The sequence below is a fragment of the Bos mutus genome, chromosome 7 (assembly GCF_027580195.1).
Source record: "Bos mutus isolate GX-2022 chromosome 7, NWIPB_WYAK_1.1, whole genome shotgun sequence".
NCBI classification, from domain to species: domain Eukaryota; kingdom Metazoa; phylum Chordata; class Mammalia; order Artiodactyla; family Bovidae; genus Bos; species Bos mutus.
Genome location: NC_091623.1, coordinates 102,713,011 through 102,732,562, shown reverse-complemented (window position 1 = coordinate 102,732,562; position 19,552 = coordinate 102,713,011). Strand labels below are relative to the sequence as shown.

The 19,552-nt window shown below is 38.0% G+C and overlaps 1 protein-coding gene across 3 annotated transcripts in view; it reads right to left on the bottom strand.

Moving 5' to 3' along the window:
- The window catches only part of G3BP1 (G3BP stress granule assembly factor 1), a 34,289-nt gene that overhangs the window by 14,501 nt on the left and 236 nt on the right, over nt 1-19,552 (bottom strand). Inside the window, exons 1-5 of one of the 3 annotated variants that reach the window (XM_014478937.2) lie at nt 18,966-19,223; nt 7,126-7,238; nt 4,544-4,625; nt 3,915-4,088; nt 33-123 (exon numbers count right to left, since the gene is read on the bottom strand). In XM_014478937.2, the coding sequence (XP_014334423.1) occupies nt 33-123; nt 3,915-4,088; nt 4,544-4,625; nt 7,126-7,238; nt 18,966-19,064 (559 nt within the window). In that variant the 5' untranslated portion in view covers nt 19,065-19,223. Of the gene's footprint in view, nt 1-32; nt 124-3,914; nt 4,089-4,543; nt 4,626-7,125; nt 7,239-8,327; nt 8,435-18,965; nt 19,224-19,552 lie in introns of those variants that run through there. The other 2 variants (XM_070374657.1, XM_005898219.3) reach the window with 2 other exon arrangements.

The window sequence follows — 19,552 nt, the reverse complement described above, 5'->3', positions numbered from 1 at the left end:
CATCCAAAAAAAAATTTAGACAAGTAACTTACCCTCCTGAGGTTCAGTGATAAAGCCACCAAAGACCTCATCTTGGTATCTGAAGATATCATTGTGAACATAGAACTTATTTGCAACAGAGCCCTGTAATACCAACAAAAAGTTTTCATTTATAAGCAGGCTTTTCAAACTCCAAGTTACCCTACATCAAATTACCCTGGGCCATTAGTTCTCAACTAATGGCAGTATTGCCCATCCCAAGAGACATTTGGCAACTTCTGGAGACATTTCAGTTCTCCCATCGAGGAGTAGAACTGACAATTACTGAGTGGAGGGCAGGGATGTCACTAAGCATCCTACATTGCACAGGACAGCCCTGACAACAAAATTATCCAGGCTCAAATTTTAAGTCAAGGTGGAAAAGATCCTTGCTCTAATCTCAAATAGGTTAAAATCTCCAAGATTTTAAGACTTAACATGTTTGTTAAGAAGCACTCATATATACCGAGTGCTTAAAATACCACTTAAATAAAATAAAATTTTTGAATATCTAAAAATTGACCAATTATTTAAGATGCCAAAACCCAAATCTCAAATTATTTCTTGAACAATAAATACGTTATTACCAACTACGTATTTTAAAATCCCCTAAATCTGTATCCAAGAATACTGACACAAGCACTCAAATGTGGTATAGCTAAAAAGGTTTGCCTACCCTAGGTATAAGACACTTATGTTGAAATCTATGTCATTTATTAGTCATTCAATTTCTAAGACTGTTTCTTCACCTGTAAAATGAGGGATACGAACTCAAACTAGAGTTTTGATTATTAAATGAGACAGTTTATGAAACAATCCATTATACTTAGGTAATACTGAAATCTTCCTCTTGAAAGATAGGAAGTAAATTTATTAATATCCCATGATTTCTTGCATATTTAAGTCAATCAACAATTTTAACACTACAGATAATCTAAGCTTTCTCAAAAAATCATGACTAAACTGACTTCACGTGATTTTTCAAATAAACTGAGTTTATATTTAAACAGTAAAACGACAGGGATTTTAGATTCATTGTCCTTCAACAGAAAATTATCTTAAGGGTAATTCTAGAGAAAACTTTCAGCCAGCAAGTCATCATGAGCCCCTTCCACATGCTCACACAGATCACAGACAGGATTCCTAACTTTGCTCATTCTGGACCTGGCAACAAGACACTTCAAATGCAATTAATCAACAAAACCTGTGGTCCTTTCATGATAACTAAAAAAAAAAAAAAAAAACCAGGACTCCTTGAAGAAACAGTTGAACCCAAAACCGGGTTAGAGGATGGAGCAGGGAAAATGCAAGGTGATCCTGAAACCTCCTGTGCCATGGAGTGCCCTGTTTCCAAAAACCACCCCAAACAAACAAAAAAACCAAACCCACTCAAAAGGGTTCACACTTAGCAGATCTGGGACATTTTAGAAATCAATAAAAGTTATTAATTAAATCTATTAAACAAAGATCCCATGATAGGAAAAAAGGTAAAGTTACTTACAGTAGAATGCCAACGAACAGACAAAAAAAAAATTTAGATGATCACCATTTGTACCCATCAGAGTAGCAAGAATTCATGAATGCTTAAAACTAATACCTAAAACATTTGATGAAGAACATAAGTACATGCACAGTCTCAAAGAAGCCCGCAAGGAATCCCCTGGTGGTACAGAGGATAAGAACCCATCGAGCCAATGCAGGTCTGGGAAGAGTCCACAGCCCTGGAGCAACTAAGCCCGTGAGCCACAACTACTGAAGCCCACGCACCAAGAACCTGTGTTCCACAACAAGAGAAGCCATTGTAATAAAGAGTAGCCCCAGCTTGCCACCAGGCAGAGACAGCAACAAAGAGTCAGTGCAGCCAAAAATAAAATAAATAAAAAAGAAGCAAGCATAATTTACATTCTGATGAGAAAAGTAAAAACATTAACTTTACATGTCAACCTGGTGACCACCACCTTAACTAAGTAATACTAATAATAGGACTAAGTGTAAGTGTTAGTCGCTCAGTCGTGCCCGACTCTTTGTGACCCCATGGACTGAGCCCACCAGGCTCCTCTGTCCATGAGATTTTCCAGACAAAGATACTGGAGTGGGTTGCCATCCCCTTGCTTCTTTAGGAGATCTTCCCAACCCAGGGATTGAACCCAGGGAGGCCTCCTGCACTGCAGGCAGATTCTTTACCAACTGAGCTACAAGGGAAGCTATGTGTATGTATATATATATATATATACACATATATATACACACACACATATATATACATATACATATATACACACACATATTCTTTTCTTCTCCTTCATCTCTCCTTTTAGAAAACTGTAGAGTTCCCTGGTGGCTCAGATGATAAAGAATCTGCCTGGAATTGGGGTTTGATTCCTAGGTCAGGAAGATCCCCTGGAGAAGAAAATGGCAACCCACTGAAGTATTCTTGCCTGGAGAATTCCATGGACAGAGTAGCCTCGTGGGCTATAATCCATGGGGTCGCAAAAAGTCAGACACGACTGAGCAACTAATATCTCATGTCCTTCAGAGTTATTGCAACTCTCTTAATTCCATTGCTAACCAATGTGTGTTTTTGCTGCTGCTGCTAAGTTGCTTCAGTTGTGCCCGACTCTATGCGACCCCATAGACAGCAGCCCACCAGGCTCCTCCGTCCATGGATTTCCAGGCAAGAGTACTGGAGTGGGCTGCCATTGCCTTCTCCAGTAATAACAGGACTGCTAAGTCACTTCAGTCGTGTCCGACTCTGTGTGACCCCATAGACGGCAGCCCACCAGGCTCCCCCGTCCCTGGGATTCTCCAGGCAAGAACACCGGAATGGGTTGCCATTTCCTTCTCCAGTGCGTGAAAGTGAAAAGTCAAAGTGAAGTCGCTCAGTTGTGTCCGACTCTTAGCGACCCCACAGACTGAAGCCTACCAGGCTCCTCCGTCCATGGGATTTGCCCAGCAAGAGTACTGGAATGGGGTGCCATTGCCTCCAAATAATAGGACTAAATGATATCAAATGCGGAAAGACACGTATAACCTAAAACTAATCAGGAACTACCAGACAATTTAAACTGACACATTCTACATGGTAACTTGATTGTCCTCTTTAAAAATGCCTGCTGCTGCTAAGTCTACATCTTGATAAACAAAAGGTTAATGAATTACAGCAGATTAAAGGAGCCTAAAAAGACATAAGAGCTAAACACAATGTGTCATAATGAGCTGAATCTTGGATGAGGAAAAAAAATACTATTCTTTGTATTATTGGAACAGTAATCAAAATTTAATTACGGACTATAGATGGATAACTGTATTACAATTTTTTTAAAATATTGTATTTATTTATTTATTTGGCTGTGCCAGGTCTTAGTTGTGGCACATGGGATCTAGTTCCCTGCTGCTGCTTAGTCGCTCAGTCGTGTCTGATTCTTTGCGACCCTATGGATTGTAGCCCGCCAGGCTCCTCTATCCACGGAATTCTCCAGACAAGAATATTGGAGGGGGATGCCACCTCCTTCTCCTTCAGGAATCAAACTTGGGCCTGTTACACTGGGAGGGAGGGGAAATCTTAGTCACTGGACCACCAGGAAATCCCGTAAATACCTCCTGACTTTGATTAAGAAATGAAGTGCTCATTCTTAAGAAATGTTCACTTCAGTATCTGAAGATGACTAGCCATAATGTCTCCAATTTACTTTTCAAACAATTTAGAATTAAAACACACAGGTAAATAGAAAAAGAATTACATAAAAAAATAGAATTATAAATGTGTGGGCAAATATGGCTCTAGGTAAGATAACATGTAGGAGTTACTACTGTACTATTTCTGTAAATTTAAAATTTCAAAAATTAACAGTCTTTAGAAAGACATGTACAAATTTTTATATCTTTTTTTTTCATACCTCAGGAGCAAGGACAAAGGTCTGCATGAATCTCCTCAAAGCCTGGTTGTTATTAGAGAGCAAGCCCATCACCTGGACCACCACACCGTCATTCAGAGTAGCATGAGCATCAACGTGGCGGATCTTAGTGTGGCAATTGGTGAAGTTTTGTGACATCACTTTCCTATGGATTTCCTAAGGAATCAGGCAAGAGATAATGCAGAAGCTCCAATAACAAAAAACTTTCTAACACAACAAAGAGCATTGATCTGTGCACATCTGAATTACAAACTACAGAGACCCCACTGTAATTTGTCTTAGTATACTATATTTCCAGTGACACTCTGACTTTTTAAAACTATTATCTTCAATTAACATATCTAAACATGTTTACAATAGGTGATCTCCATGCTAAAACCAATTATCTTCAAACATAAAAAAACTTCAGAATATATCACACCAAATGAACAAAAAAATTTTCAATGACTAATAAAATCAAGAAGTTACTGAATATCTAAATTTCCAAACAGAAGTTGACAATTTTAATTCTCAAATATCAACAAACATTAAGCATGTATCCACCTCAATTCAATGGGTTATTTCCTAGCTGATCAACAGCCTACATAAAGCTTGTTATGCTTAATGCTTACTTTCTGTCCATAGACAGCATCTGCTGGCTTTCCATTTGAATCCAATCCCCCATGGACATAAGAAGAGTTCTTTCCATAAAACCTGTAAAACAGAAAGATACTTGTCATCTTTAAGCATCCTAAGACCAGGTATTTATTGTTCATGTTTGAACCCATCTGCTTCACTAGTACATTCTTGGAGGCACGAATGTGTTTTCTTTCTCATCTTTGTATGCTCCACCCCCTACATTCATAACATTTGCTGAATGGGAATGAATTTGGTCAAGGAATTTTTGCAAGTCAAAAGCTCCAGGTCTCAAGAAAGAATGATCGTGTTGGAAGGGATCTTGTAGTGCACCTCAGGAAGGCCATGTAACACACAAGTTCCCGTTTTCACTCACGGAGAAGACAGGTAGTCTTGATGATAGGTAAGGATTTCTATAGACTTCCCTGGTGGCTCATTCCTGCCAATGCAGGAGACTCAGGTTCCATCCCTGGGTGGGGAAGGTCCCCTGGAGAAGGAAATGGCAACCCACTCTAGCATTCTTGGCTGGAGAATTCCATGGACAGAGGACCCTGGTGGGCTACAATCCAAAGGGTCGCAAGAGCTAGACAAGGCTAAACAGCTATTCTCTCCATAGTCTTGGAGAATCCTTTTCTATCTGAGAATGCATGTGATAAATTCCCATTAAAACCCAGTAACTCAGGCAGAAGAGTTTAAGGAGTTCCATTTTTGCTGATGCATTAGGAGCGTCAGACTTAATTAATTCTCCATACCTTTAATTCACCTATATCTTCAACTGTTTTGTTTTCATTACAACAATACTGAATTAGGAAGGTGCCAACAACTTCCGCCCCAGCCCTGCCAACACACACATGCAATGCCCTAACTCGGGGATAATCACTATTAGGATTTCTTGGCACCTGTATTCCAGACAAACAATCTTTCACAAACCAACCCAAATTTTTCTCTATCCTGATTGTTTCCCCCATGATCCCCAAAAAATGGACAGATCTGGGCCCTTAAGGATACCTGAACTACCTTTCAACTTTTTAAGTTATTAAAAGGCTCCATATTAGCCAGCCACTTAGTTCACTGCTGGCTAATCCTCTTTTCATTGTATCTAAAATGTACCTCAGAGATAAAATGTGAAAAAATACATGTGTTAGAATCAATAAGTAACAACAGTGACAAGAAACATATTTGGTTAGTTTGTTTCAACTCCTACTCCATTTTAAATTCTAAATGTATCTAACCACTAAAAGCAAAGAATACAATTGACCAAAAAATAACAAAAAGGGGGATGTTTATGGTTTAAAGATATCACTCAATAGTCCTGCGAATACCAGCAAATTTTTAAGCCCTTAGTGTCTTTACCCGGACAAGGCAATGGCACCCCTCTCCAGTACTCTTGCTTGGAAAATCCCATGGACAGAGGAGCCTGGTAGGCTTCAGTCTGTGGGGTCGCTAAGAGTCGGACACGACTGAGCGACTTCACTTTGACTTTTCACTTTCACGCACTGGAGAAGGAAATGGCAACCCATTCCGGTGTTCTTGCCTGGAGAATCCCAGGGACAGGGGAGCCTGGTAGGCTGCCGTCTATGGGGTCACACAGAGTCGGACACGACTGAAGTGACTTAGCATAGCATAGCATCGTGTCTTTACCTGTGAAATGAAGTTAATTATTCCACAAGGCCTTACACCAAGAGCTTCTTTTTTTTTTTAAAGATCAAGAAAGGTATAGGAGAAAAAATAGTTCTGGTCCAACAAATACACATACATTTTGAAATTTCTAAAAAGTATTCTAATAATTCCACAGAAATAGACTGAGGAGTTTTCTACAATGCAGCATTATTTATAGGAACAAATACTGAAGGTAACTTATATATTCATCATTAGTGGAGTAACATAACAATTTTTTAGAAAATAAAAATTTCATGGATATTAAAATTAATGATACATGCACTATCCTTGTAAGATAACAGATTATTGCTAAAACACCGCATAATAAAAATATTTGCATCTACATAGAAAAATTAGCATTGTTTTTCTAAAGACTCCCACGTTTATTTCATACATCTGTTTTAATTTACAATAAATCGTTTCCACAAAAAACCATACATCCTAATTTTTTAAAGCATATTAACACAAAAATATGTCAGAACAGGAACAGTCTCGTACCTTCAATACATTCATAACTAAATAATTAATGGTTCACCAAGAGAAAAATACGCAAAAAAAAACCAAAAGTACAAATATACATTTATATTTAAAGCATTATATTTCTGATAATGTATAGGAAACTTTGTCTAATTTTCAAATATTTACATATTGTACTATTATAAAATTTGAATACCCACCACCTTTTGGTACTTACAAAGCATTTTTATGCAACAACCCTAGAAAGAGCATAATGAATCAGAGAATCTTTTTTTTAATTCTCAACTGAAGGTTAATTACAATATTGTGTTGGTTTCTGCAATATATCAACATGCATCAGCCATAGGTATACATATGTCTCCTCCCTCTTGAGGGAATAAGAGCATCTTAAATACTCACTAAAACACAGAATTAGGTGATACTCAGGGAAAAAAAAATTTACCTGTGTAGCATGTCTGGGGCCTGGTTCAACAGTGTGTAATACTGTCTCACAAATTCCCGCCCGACCAGCAGGGGACTAGGCTTCTCCATAACCATTGCTTTGGTCAATTCAACCTGGAAAAAAAAAAAATCAGATATGTTCTACCTGATAGATCAAGTATAAGGGGAGAAAGGAGCAGGGGCGGAGACTGAATCATTTAGCTGAGATTGACTCATAGACCAAAAAGATCACTTCAGCAATTCTTGGGTTTTAAAAGGAATAAACATTATAAGAAACAAAGCAAACCCACATAGACCAGTGAGATTTTATACGTTCAAATTTAGTGTAATCAGACAGTAATCCCTATGAAGAATTAACTCATTATTCCCAATATTCAATTTTTGTAAACTGAACATAACAACATCAAAGGTACATATTTGCAACGTGCATTTCAATTTTCCCAAGCTACTAAACTCAGTTGAGGGTTCCACAAGGAAAAAACAAAGCAGTGTTCCACCTGTAACATTACAACATACTACCGTGGTGGTATAAGGTTCAAGTGCGACAATACAGCTTTGACAATACAGATACACAATATCACATTTTTAGTCAAACTAAATCAGAGATTTTTACTACCTTTAAAAAATTCTAAATTGCTTATTTTATATCTAGATCAAAAAATGAAAACAGGCAAAAAGTAACAAGCAAGATGTTTTTATTCAACAAAATAATCCCTGCCATCTCAAAATTAAGACTTAAAGTGAGTGCGCTGGAATATTTAAAAAGGCACCTGGCACATGGTAAGTTTTCAAATACTGTCACTCACTACTTTAAAAAACCCTTTCAAAAACGTATCTGGCATGAGATCACCCAATTTTTCATTTGAGGAGATAAAATCACCCTGAACTTTATAAACGTAAAGGCAAAGAGAGGTATGTATAATTAACTACAGCATAAAGAAGAAACGAGACAAACTGCATTACAGTTTTCTTAAAGAATGGGCAAAATGGATTGAATTTGGTTCTTGCACAAGCAGGATGTGGAGATGTTTATCCTTCACTAGTCTATGATTGCATTATTCTTAAATTACCTGTACCATTTATTACTTGTTTCACCAAACTCTACGAAACTAGACTAATAGCATCAATCTAACTGTATCCTTTGACACTGCTAAGTAGTTTCATAATAAATTTCTAAATAATACTTTATCAAATACTGCTTACCACATTCAATCTTCTCACGCAAAATGATGAAAATCCTCCAGGTTACAATATCAAAGGTTAAGAAAAAGGAAAACTTACAGACCCCATCTACAACTTCTCCTTTCCCTTTGAGATTATCTAGATAATTCAAATTAAAAAAAAACAAAAACAAAAACAACTCCATCAGCTCGATTACACCATTATCATCAATGCTTTATCTTAGGTCATTGTCATAAAGCCACGAAAGGGAAACATATTTATATTTATATAGCAAATTGATCTTTACTTCATTTGTGATTTTTTTCTTTTACTATTATAATTCTGAAGCTTCTCAGAAAAATCTGTATTATTCACCAAGTTTCTTATTAGTTTAACAGTTTATAGAATTGAGTATCTTGCAAACTAGGGTCTCAATTAGCATTTTAAAATGTTTCAAATAGATGACACTTTATTTCAGGATTACCTCATATAGTCTTGCAGACTCCCAAGGATTATATTCACACTATAAGCACTATATGGTTCCATTAAATTGGAAACTCCAGCTCAAGTCTCTCCTTTAAGCTCATCTATAATAAATATCAACCAATCAGCTCAAGGGAAATGGTAGCAGTACTTAAAAATAATACCTCTGTCAACTACAGAAGTTGACAGATACTTCTGTCGTATCTCAATAATTGAGAAAAAAAGAAAAAGTAACAGAATACACATTATTTTAGTGCTAAAAAACTATATTGCTTCAATGCTTAAAATAAAGGAGGGGACTGATTCTTAAAATAGCCAATGGCTTCAAGAATTCTATATAAGTCATGGTCAGATAAAAAGAACATTTGAAAGAAAGCTGCAAGCTTCCTTTAAGAGTTAAGTTTCTTAAGAGACCATTTCCTATGTAACTTTCTAGCTCCAAAACTGTATCTGACACACTCACGAATAAAAAGCTTTCTTTCATTCATCATTTTCATCACAAAAGATGTTTATCTTTTTTTTGGTTAGAATTTTATACAAGCAAAGCAGATTTTTGATCATCCATTTGTCAGGCTGAACTGTCAAGGTTGTCCAGAATTCAGATTGTAACAGCAGATACTTTTTTTTTCAATGATTAAGAAAAAGTCAGAGAAAACTAAGCAAAGATGCTTAGGGAAAAAAAACCTAAGCTGCCTGAGAGGGAACAGACTGGGAAGGACCTGAGGGGAACTGCCTGGGGTGAGAGGACTCGACGCATTTGAGTGATGGCTTATTGTACAAAACTAAAAATCTTTTCAAATTGAACTTTAAAATTCTATAATTTTGTGGTTTGCAAATTATGCCTCAAAAGTTTAAATAAAAAAAAATATTGGAACGATAAAATGCTGTAGAGTAATTAACAATACTGAACACCCAACAGCACCAGTGACTACAAAACGTTTGGGGAAGTTCTTCCGTCATCTAAGACCATACTCTGCAAGTTTTGTGAATAACGTCAGCATTTCCAGTAAAAAATAAACTGTAGGACTTCCCTGGTGGTAGAGAGGTTAAGAATCTGCCTGCCAATGCTGGGGATGCAGGGTCGATCCCTGATCCAGGAAGAGTCCACATCCTGAGGAGCAACTAAGCCCGTGGGGCCCAAGTACTGGTCGCACACTCCAGAGACTGCGAGCACCAACTGCTGAGCCCGCGCGCACTAGGGCCTGTGCTCCACAAGAGAAGCCACTGCAGCTAGGGAAAGCTCACACGCAGCGAGAAAACCCAGCCCAACTGAAAATACATTTAAAAAAGAAAACTTTGGCATTTGAACCCAAAAGATTTAGTCTATATGAAACTCAATCAATTCTCATCAGAAAAATTTTATTTGGTAAATTAGCTCTCTGAAATCTCCATCTTCATTTCTAGTTCAAACATAAAACAGAAGCTATCAGGAATATGTTAACATTGTACCTTCTGAGAATAAAGTCTCACCCTGGTTCACTAGAACTCTCAGTTCTATCAAATTATATCTAAAATAATGAAAGCAAACAAAATCAAATTGCATTTTCTCAGAAAAACTAATGTTTTACCAGTTCCTGATCTATTATAATTAGAAACTATGCATACCAATGAAAATATATGCTAAAAATTTCTCAAGATCCTCCCTTATTTATTAAATACTCCTGAAACACTGTGTCCTTCTAGAAGAGCTTTTGCAAATTTAAAATACTATGGATTCTGGTTGTTACTTATATAACAGCACATGCTAATGGATACATTACTGCTTGGACTATGAAGCATGTACCATAATCAGAAATAGCAAACAAACTAAACAGTCTTATCCTTTTTAATTATCAACAGCAAATCCTCCTTCCTTGTGCTGATGTGAAGACTGGGAGACTTCCTAAAATATAACATGCCACTCCCAAGACTAAATAAGTAAGTCTGCTGAACATTCCAATTATATCTAATTTGGAGACCACTCTCTTAACACTGCCTTCAGATCTAAAGGACAAACTTTTGGGGGCATATATTACAACTCGGAAATCAGTATAGTCTAGAAAGATCAGTGATGAAAGAAACAGGACCTGGCAAAAATAAAGGGAAAGGGAAGAAATCACTCACTTTCATTAAAGTTTACATTCCACTAATTTTCTATCCAACTTTGTAATGTTGTGACTGTCATAATATACCAAAATGGGCATAGGGGACAAGAAAAACATATTTTAAAAATTATACTTTCTCTTACTTTTTCAAGAAATACTTTAAAGGTCCTAGGTTAGAGAAAGGGGAATTACAGAACAGTTTTTGCTCTAAAGAAGTAAAGGAAAACATGGCCACTTAGAAATATATCCACTACTGTATTCCTGAGCTAGTAACAATTTCTCTAGTGCCCCTCAGTTCTTTCATCTCTAAAATTAAAATCATAACTGCAAGAACTAAGTGTATGATAGTAAGCACTTAATATTAACTGTTACAATATATTGATATTGTAACTATTAGCTGTAACAAACAACTGTAACAAAACTGTAACATTTCTACATTCCACCATTTTCTGTCACCCAGAAGAGTATTTCCTTAACCATTTTGCTAGCAAAATAAAAACAGGATTATCTCTTTCAAGAATAAGTTTTCTACAGAGTTCCCTTGGACTACAAAAAGCCCAAGCACCTAATATAAAACTATGTTTTACTGAACTTCTAGGTTGACTTGATGACAACAGTGTTCCACTCATGAATGCCACATAGGAAGACTCGCCTGTATGCCCATAGAACGTAACTGGTCCAATTAAACTGTAAAACCAAATCAAGTGCACATCTTAGTATCGTAACTTTTAAACATGCATCGTGAAGATAAAATAATTTTAGTGTGTTCACACTATGTTACATATAAAAACTTCTACTCTTTAAAAAATATAAACAAAGCATCATGTATAATGCTCAGTGGCTCAGTTGTGCCCAACTCTTTGCCACCCCATGGACCCTATCCATGGACTATAGCCTGCCAGGTTCCTCTATGCACAGGATTTACCTGGCAAGAATACTGGAATGGGTTGCCATTTCCTACTCCAGGGGATGTTCCCAATCCAGGGTTCCAAACTGTGTCTCCTGCACTGGAAGGCAGATTCTGGAAAGCCCTAAGATAGTCACATAAGCACTTAAAAGATTAAAAAGCGATACAATTGATAACTACACCAGTTTAACTGGAGTGAATTTGAGTATTTCTGGGAAACTACAATATAAAGTCACCCTATTTATAGCAGTCATATAAAGTCAGTATGAACTAGATCTCAGAAACACAGTCACTTGCCAAATATGTACTTGTATGATAGCCCTGAAACGTTTTTAAGCGTGTTCAGTATATGTAAAACAGTACATTGTTCAGATACACAGGTAAATATATTTTTAAAATAGTCTGGATATAAAAATAGACAAATAGACCAACCAAACAGAATAAAGAAATATACTCACACATAAATAAACAACTGATTTCCAAAAGGGCAGACAATTCAGTAGAAAAAGGGTATTCTTTTCAACAGATGGTGCTAGAACAACTGCATACCCATATATACAGAGAGAACCTCAATTCAAGCTTCACAGTACATTACAATTTAACTCAATAGTTTTAGATGAAACCTAAAACTATAAAAATTCTAAAGAGAATCTTAATGACCTTGGGTCATTTTTGGATATAACAAAAATGTATTCTATAACAAGACAGATTGATAATGTGAACTCCCACCAAAATTAAAACCTTTCAGGGACTTATCTAGAGGTGCAGTGGTTAAGACTCACTGCTTCCAATGCAGGGGGTGCAGGTCTGATCCCTGGTCAGGAAGCTAGGATTTTGTACACTGGGTGATGTGGCCAAAAAGGTTTTCACTTTGCAAGAGAGACTATTAAGAGAATGCAAAGGCAAAGGCTTGCAGTAAATATCTGGAAAGCAACTTGTATCCAGAATATAAAAAGAACTCTCAAAGCTGAATAACCCCATGAAGAATTAGTGTAAGACCTAGAGACAATTCATCAAAGAAATTATGAAAAATGCTGATCAATATCATCGGTAATTACAGAAATGCAAAACAAAACCACAGTAAAGTACCACTGACACACCTGTCAGAGTGACAACTTCAAAGGCTGACTCTACAGTGTTGCAGAGAAGGAAACAGCATCCCACTCCAGTGCTCTTGCCTGGAGAATCCCAGGGATGGGGGAGCCTGGTGGGCTGCTGTCTATGGGGTCACACAGAGTCGGACATGACTGAAGTGACTTAGCAGCAGCAGCAGCATACAGTGTTGGCCAGGATATCGAGGAAAAGGAACATTCAAACACTGCTGGCAGGAATGTAAAACAGTATAACCACTTTGGAAAAGTTAGGCAGTTTTTAAGAAGCTCTATTTGTAATAGCCAAAAGCTGGAAACAAACCAATTTCCTCCAGCAGGTGATGGATAAACAAATTGTTGTATATTATAGAACAGAACAGTCAATACTAGTCAGCAATTAAAAAAAAAAAAGAAGCACATATTGTATAATTCCATTTATATAAAAATTCTAGAAAGTATAAACTGATCTTCAGTGACAGAAAGCAGGTAAGGGATCCCGGGGGGGCAGAGGAGGAGGGGGAGTGGACAAGAGAGAGAGAATGCAAAGGAGCACAAGCGACTCTGGGGGATGAGCGCTATTTTCACTGCAGTCTTGGCTGTGGTGATGGTTTCATGGGTATAAACAATGCCAAAAGCTATCAGATTCTACACTTCAAGTATGTGCAGTTTACTGTATGTCAATCATACCTCAATAAAGCTATTTTTTAACCCACTAATATAACAGCTTGGAAAGACAAAAGGTTGTCTCACAAGAAGAGAGGAGAATGGGAACCTACACATGAAAATAAGCAAATTTTAAAAAGTGATGCAAAATGTTAACTGTCAATTCTGAGACAGAGACATTTAAGGAATTTTTTTACTCTATTTTAATACCTATCAAAAACACTAAGAAGAAATAAACAGTGAGAGTTTCTGTCTACTAACATAAGTGTACTAAACTATTGTGAAGTTTGCTGCAAGGCTATGCTATGTACTCAAACATGTGAAATCTGGCTTAACTATCAGAAATAAAAACGCTTTCCAGGAACCAGAGAAACTATTGCAGAAACCAAGCTACTCTAGCGCACAGCAAGAGCAGCATAACCATCACTGAACTTACTACTGTTCAATCTATTTTCCAAACTCCTCACATTTACCACCTGTTACCCTCCTTCAAAGTTCTTCCTGACAACTCCTTGGAGAAATGGGACAGGCAAAAATACAAGGTGAGTCTGAAGTATCTGATAAAGGAAATGCTTTAAAAAAAAAAAAAAGGCAAACATCAAAAGGACACAAGTCAAAACTAGAACTGAAGCAATAAAGTAATAAGTAAAAAAGCAAAATTAAGTTAGAAGAACACTGGATTACAACCCCCTAAAATAACTAAAAATCCAAAAATTAATGGGTAAAGTGTTTAAAAAATGGGAAAATGAAGTTCTTAAAAAATATAGCAGGACTTTTCTGGTGGTCCACCAGTTAAAACTCTGTGCTTCCAATGCAGGGAACCTGGGTTCAATCCCTAGTCAGGGAACTAGCTCCCACATGCCATAATGAAGAGTTCAGAGCCACAACTAAAGATCCTGTGTGAAGACCCTGCACAGCCAAATAAGTAATTTTTTTAAATGAAAATAGACACCTTTCTTACAAAAAATTTTAAATGTAGAAAAAAACAAGGGAAATATAGAATTACCATGAGAACACCTCAAGAGCTGCAGGCAACATCTACTAATAAATGAAAAAATTTAGCAGGGAAACTAGAGAAACAGAGTATCTGCTTAAGTTCCAAGTGTCTTCCCCGCAAAATGTTCAGTTACCTACAGTGGCAGCTTTAATACATGTTCACAAATTCTAAGGCTCTCCTTCCTTAGTGACTAGCTTCTAATGAAAATAATGCAAAGGAAAGAAATACTACCTGGGAGCCACCATATTATCAAGTGATCAAGGTTAAAGTCAACCAGGATTGACATTATGTGCCCCGGGACGTGGTGGGAAGGCTAAATCACCTCTGTATTTTCCCCAACTTCTATAACCTTAGTCTACCCAACACCAAGTACACTCAAATTGAGATCAAGTGTCAAGGTCATTAAACACAAAGAAAATACAACAAACTGGCACAAATGAGAGGAGCGAAACCAGGGAGACTGGAGGACTAACTGCAATGTGGTATCTTGGCCTGGATTCTGAAACAGAAAAAAGGACATCAGTGGAAAAACTAAGGAAATACAAATAACGTCAGTCCTTTAGTTAACGGGACTTTATCAACATCAATTTCTTACTGTCGATAAATGCATCATGATTAGGTATGATGCTAACAAGCAAGATGAGTGAAGGATATACAAGACATGTCTGTATTCCAACTCTCCTGTAAATCTAAAATTATCTCAAAAACAAGTTTCCCTAAGAGAAAAAAACTTAAGAATTGGGAAACTTAATTCACTAACTTTTCTTGGTTTTTAATATCCCTCCCCCAATCCAGCAGTAAAACCCAGTCAACTAGATTTACAATTAAGCAAAAATCTGGCCTAAGACAAAAAAATACTTTTATAATACTTCATCTATGAAATTCCTTAAACATGATTTAGATCTCATAAAGTATAGGTGGATGTATGCCAGAAGTAAGCTTAAGATAGTTGATAAACATGGGGTATACTTGAGGCAGGTTAAAAAAAAAAAAACCTAAAAAGGCAGGTGCCACTGATGCCTTCCAAGATTCTAAAACCTTGAAAATTTTTTAAAGAAGGAAATATATCTAGCACATATCTCTACTAGATACACCACGAGCTTTACAAAATAGTTGAAGACAATTACTTGGGTTACGGAGCTCTAGGTCTTATAAGCAAAAACATGAGAACACCTAAAATGTGTGAAAGAACTTCAAAATACATAAAGGGTTATACAAACAGGCAAGGATGCTGCCACACAGCCACCGAAGGATGACACTCCCACCAAGTCCAAGTGTGTCCCATGCAAGAAGCCAGTTTTCTCTATGAACCATCTCTAGTATTTGCTTTTTATTAAATATCTGAAATACATCACACAGGCTAAACAGCTAAGCAGTCTGACATGAGACTGGCCAGTGGTCAGAAGTGGAAATCTATCACTTGATGTCATCTAAAGCCTTGATTTTATTTACAAAGGCCACAGTCTTCAAGAGAACTTTTAATTACTTTCTGCTCTGTAAAGCTCCCTCTTCCTACTCTTCATGTGCAAATTTTTCCTAATTCTTCACCCTCTTCACCTAATCAGGTTTGCAATTAAGTTTTCCCAACCAAAGCCAGATGACATGACTAAGGATACTAAAAAAATTAACAGAATGCTGATTTTTGAGATTTAAAAACATAAATGTAGTTGTTCACCATAGAGTGATCACCAACTACAAGTGATTATAGTGCTGAACCTCAAATTTAACTCCATGGCTGGGAGGATAGTATTGTACTAAATGTCCTATAGCTGTTAAAAACTGACTAGCCAGAGGTGGGAAAAAAAGCTTTTCTTACCTACTTAAACAATTATCTTCTTTTTAAAATCAGTAAACCTTGCCAAGGCAGTCTTAAAGCACAATTAAATGAATATACAATTTATACTTGAATTTTGAAATATTTTAAAAAACAAATCTGCAAAATGTTGAGATCAAGTGACTAATGTTATAAACTGGCAAAAAGAAAAATTGGTTTAGGTCATACATGCAGGCTTTATATCAAATTTCATCTTTTAACACTGCCCCATCCATCTTAAGTATATACAGTTCACAAACCTATACAAATTTAAAACTAACTTCTGCCCTTTACTTTCTAACCAAACTACTAAAACCAATTATTAAAAATGTAAATTACCAAAACCTGCTGTGAAGTAGGTCACCAAGAAACATTACCAAATCTAATGTTCCCTTAACAGACTGTCAGCTGAGAACAGCAAACCTGAGTTAAATAAAAGAACAAAGAACTACCTACTTTTCTACCAGTTAGAAGAGGTACAAAAGCTTATATTAAAAGGATTTAACAACAAAAGTAATCTCTAGTTTGGATGGGAGACTGGAAGGCAGACAAGTCTTATATTATCACAATTTGCTTCAATTAATTAATTCGCTCCAGATAAATGAAAGCACAAGTCATCAACCAGGCTACCAATCTGTGAAATACATTTTCATATTCCTACCCAACTGGAACCCATTTGCCTGAAGTCAAGAGATTTTTTAAAATATCTAAAGGGGAAACTAGCAAAAATTTCCCTCATTTAATGCACAAACTTTCATTCTGATATTTACCTCAAGTAACAATTAGTGGACTCAAAATTAACAGTTTAAATGTTGGTCATTAGTGTTTCAACATTTGATAACTTAAAATGTTACTAGTTAACTGGTGTCTAAATGCAGGTAACTGTAATGGTTACAAGAAGGCAGGTTCCGGAACTTCCCTGGTGGTCCAATGGTTAGGACTCCAAGATCCCAGTGCAGGGGGCCCAGGTTCACTCCCTGCTCAGGGAACTAGATCCTACATGCCTCAACAAAGACCCAGCACAGGCAAAAAAATTTTTTTTAACATATAAATTTTTTTTAAAAAGGCAAGTTCCAAGGAAAACAATGTTCTACTCCAAGCTATCTGCCATTCAGGACAACACCAACAAAGATTAAAAGCCTATTCATAAGATATTTCGATCCTGTATTTACTGCTACTTTCAGTTAAGAAATATGGAAATTACTGGGTAAATGGAAATACAAAAGTGTTTCAAAGCTTTTTAATTTACTTATGAAGATGTGAATCATGTGTTCCCTCTAGCAGCAAAATAAGGGCTTCCCTAGTGGCTCAGACAGTAAAGAATCTGTCTGAATGCAGAAGACCTGGGTTTGATCCTTGGGTTGGGAAGATCCCCTGGAGAAGGGAACAGCTACCAATACAATTTTCTGGCCTGGAGAATTCCATGGATAGAAGAGCCTGGCAGGCTACAGTCCATGGGGTCGCAAAGAGTCGGACATGACTGAGAGACTTTCACTTAGCAGCAAAAAAATTCTTATATAAAGGTCAATTCTAAAAAGTGTATGCACACACAAAATAGATTTTTAAGAGAGAAAGGAAAAGGTTGACAGTCATTTCAATCAAAATTAATTCGGAAGAGTTAGCTCCAAAACTCATTGCAGCTTTAGCTCAAGTAGAGACATTTGTGATGCCAAGTAATGATTCATACCTGCAACACAGGAATATTTATTATTTCATTAAGCCAAGGAATAAACTAGCTTTGAAAAATCTCAAATGTAACTCCACTAGAAAAATTTACACTCAAGTTTTTGAAAGTGTCTTCTACCTTTGCATATAACGGGAGCATCTACAAAATAATAAATGTATGAAGACAAAAGCTTTTCATCCATAGAAGTTCCTAACTGCCAGAAGGGTAAGATTTCCAACACCTCAATCATCCCTAATTCATCCAGCTTAGGCTCCACAGAGGGTCAAGCCTGTACTGTAAGTGGGCACCAAGCTTTCCACTCCAATTTCAAAATTTCACTTACACATGCTGGCCAGACTTGAACCTCATCGCTCTGCAACCTCATTTTTTTCAACTTCAGAAAACGAGGAAGTTAATCTTGTGGAAGGTCTTTCTCAAAACCTTGCTCCAATTAAAAAACGGAGGGAAAAAAAGATTCAAGATCTAATATCAGAGCCTAACTTCCTGCTGGCGATAACTTCCCATCATCAGGCCGTAAAGATCGAATCCGAGGAGGAACACTGTCCAGGATCACCTGGACGTATTGATTTTATTCTACACTTTCCCCAGAAGCATTTAGGGCAGCAAACCTGTAGGAAGATGTGCAGAAAGGAACCCTTTCTTACCCTTTGTCATAATCCCATGTCCAACCCTCTTCTCCCTGGAAACCCGCAAGTGGCCCAAGTACAAATAAATGCCTCTGCAGTCGGTCTTCCGAGGCTGCGGTTGCCCCCAGGGACTAGAGCTCTGGGGGCAAAGATACCCTGTGGCCGCACAGAACGCTGGAACAAAGAATGAAGCGGGTTCGGGGACTAGGAGTCAGAAGGCCTGAGTTCAAACAAATACCTGCCCCTTATGGGCCCGTGTGCCTCTGACCGTGTCACTCCATCTCTGGGCCTTCGAGTCGGCTGTAAAAATAGAAAATCACTGTACCTACCTCATCGGGGCGTTTCAGGAGTAAAGAAGAAACACACAAGTTGCTCCGCACAGTGCCTGGCACATAGTGAGGGCTTAGAAAAATGTTAGTTATTATCATCACTCAATACCCATGAACTCGCTGCCCCTCCTTTACTCCCTGTACAAAAAATCGAAAACCTAGGAGCAGCATTTCGGCTTCCAGTGTCGACAAATTCTCACTGCACTTTCGTGCCTCACCTCCCCCCACCCCCCACCACCATCAAAGAAAAGCCTCCTCTGGTCTAGGTTAAGCTGGAGCTCCCACCAAAGGAGGAAGGCCTCGCTGGCGCGCGGGGAAAGCGAGCGGGAAAAGCTGACGATCCGGCCGCGCGGGGCCCCAGGCCCCCAAGATCACCCTGGGGCCCGGGCGGCGGCCGCGGCTCGCTCTCGCCCCGCGTGGCCGTTGGGCGCGGCACGCGCACGCGGCGGACGCGGACACGGCCACGCGCGCCGGGCCAGTGGGGGCGGGGGGCGGAGAGTCGCCGCGCGCCCGTGCGCCCGCCGCGCGCGCCTGCGGCCGTTGGGGAAGGGGGGCGGACGGTGGGCGCGCCTGGCGCGGTCGCCGTT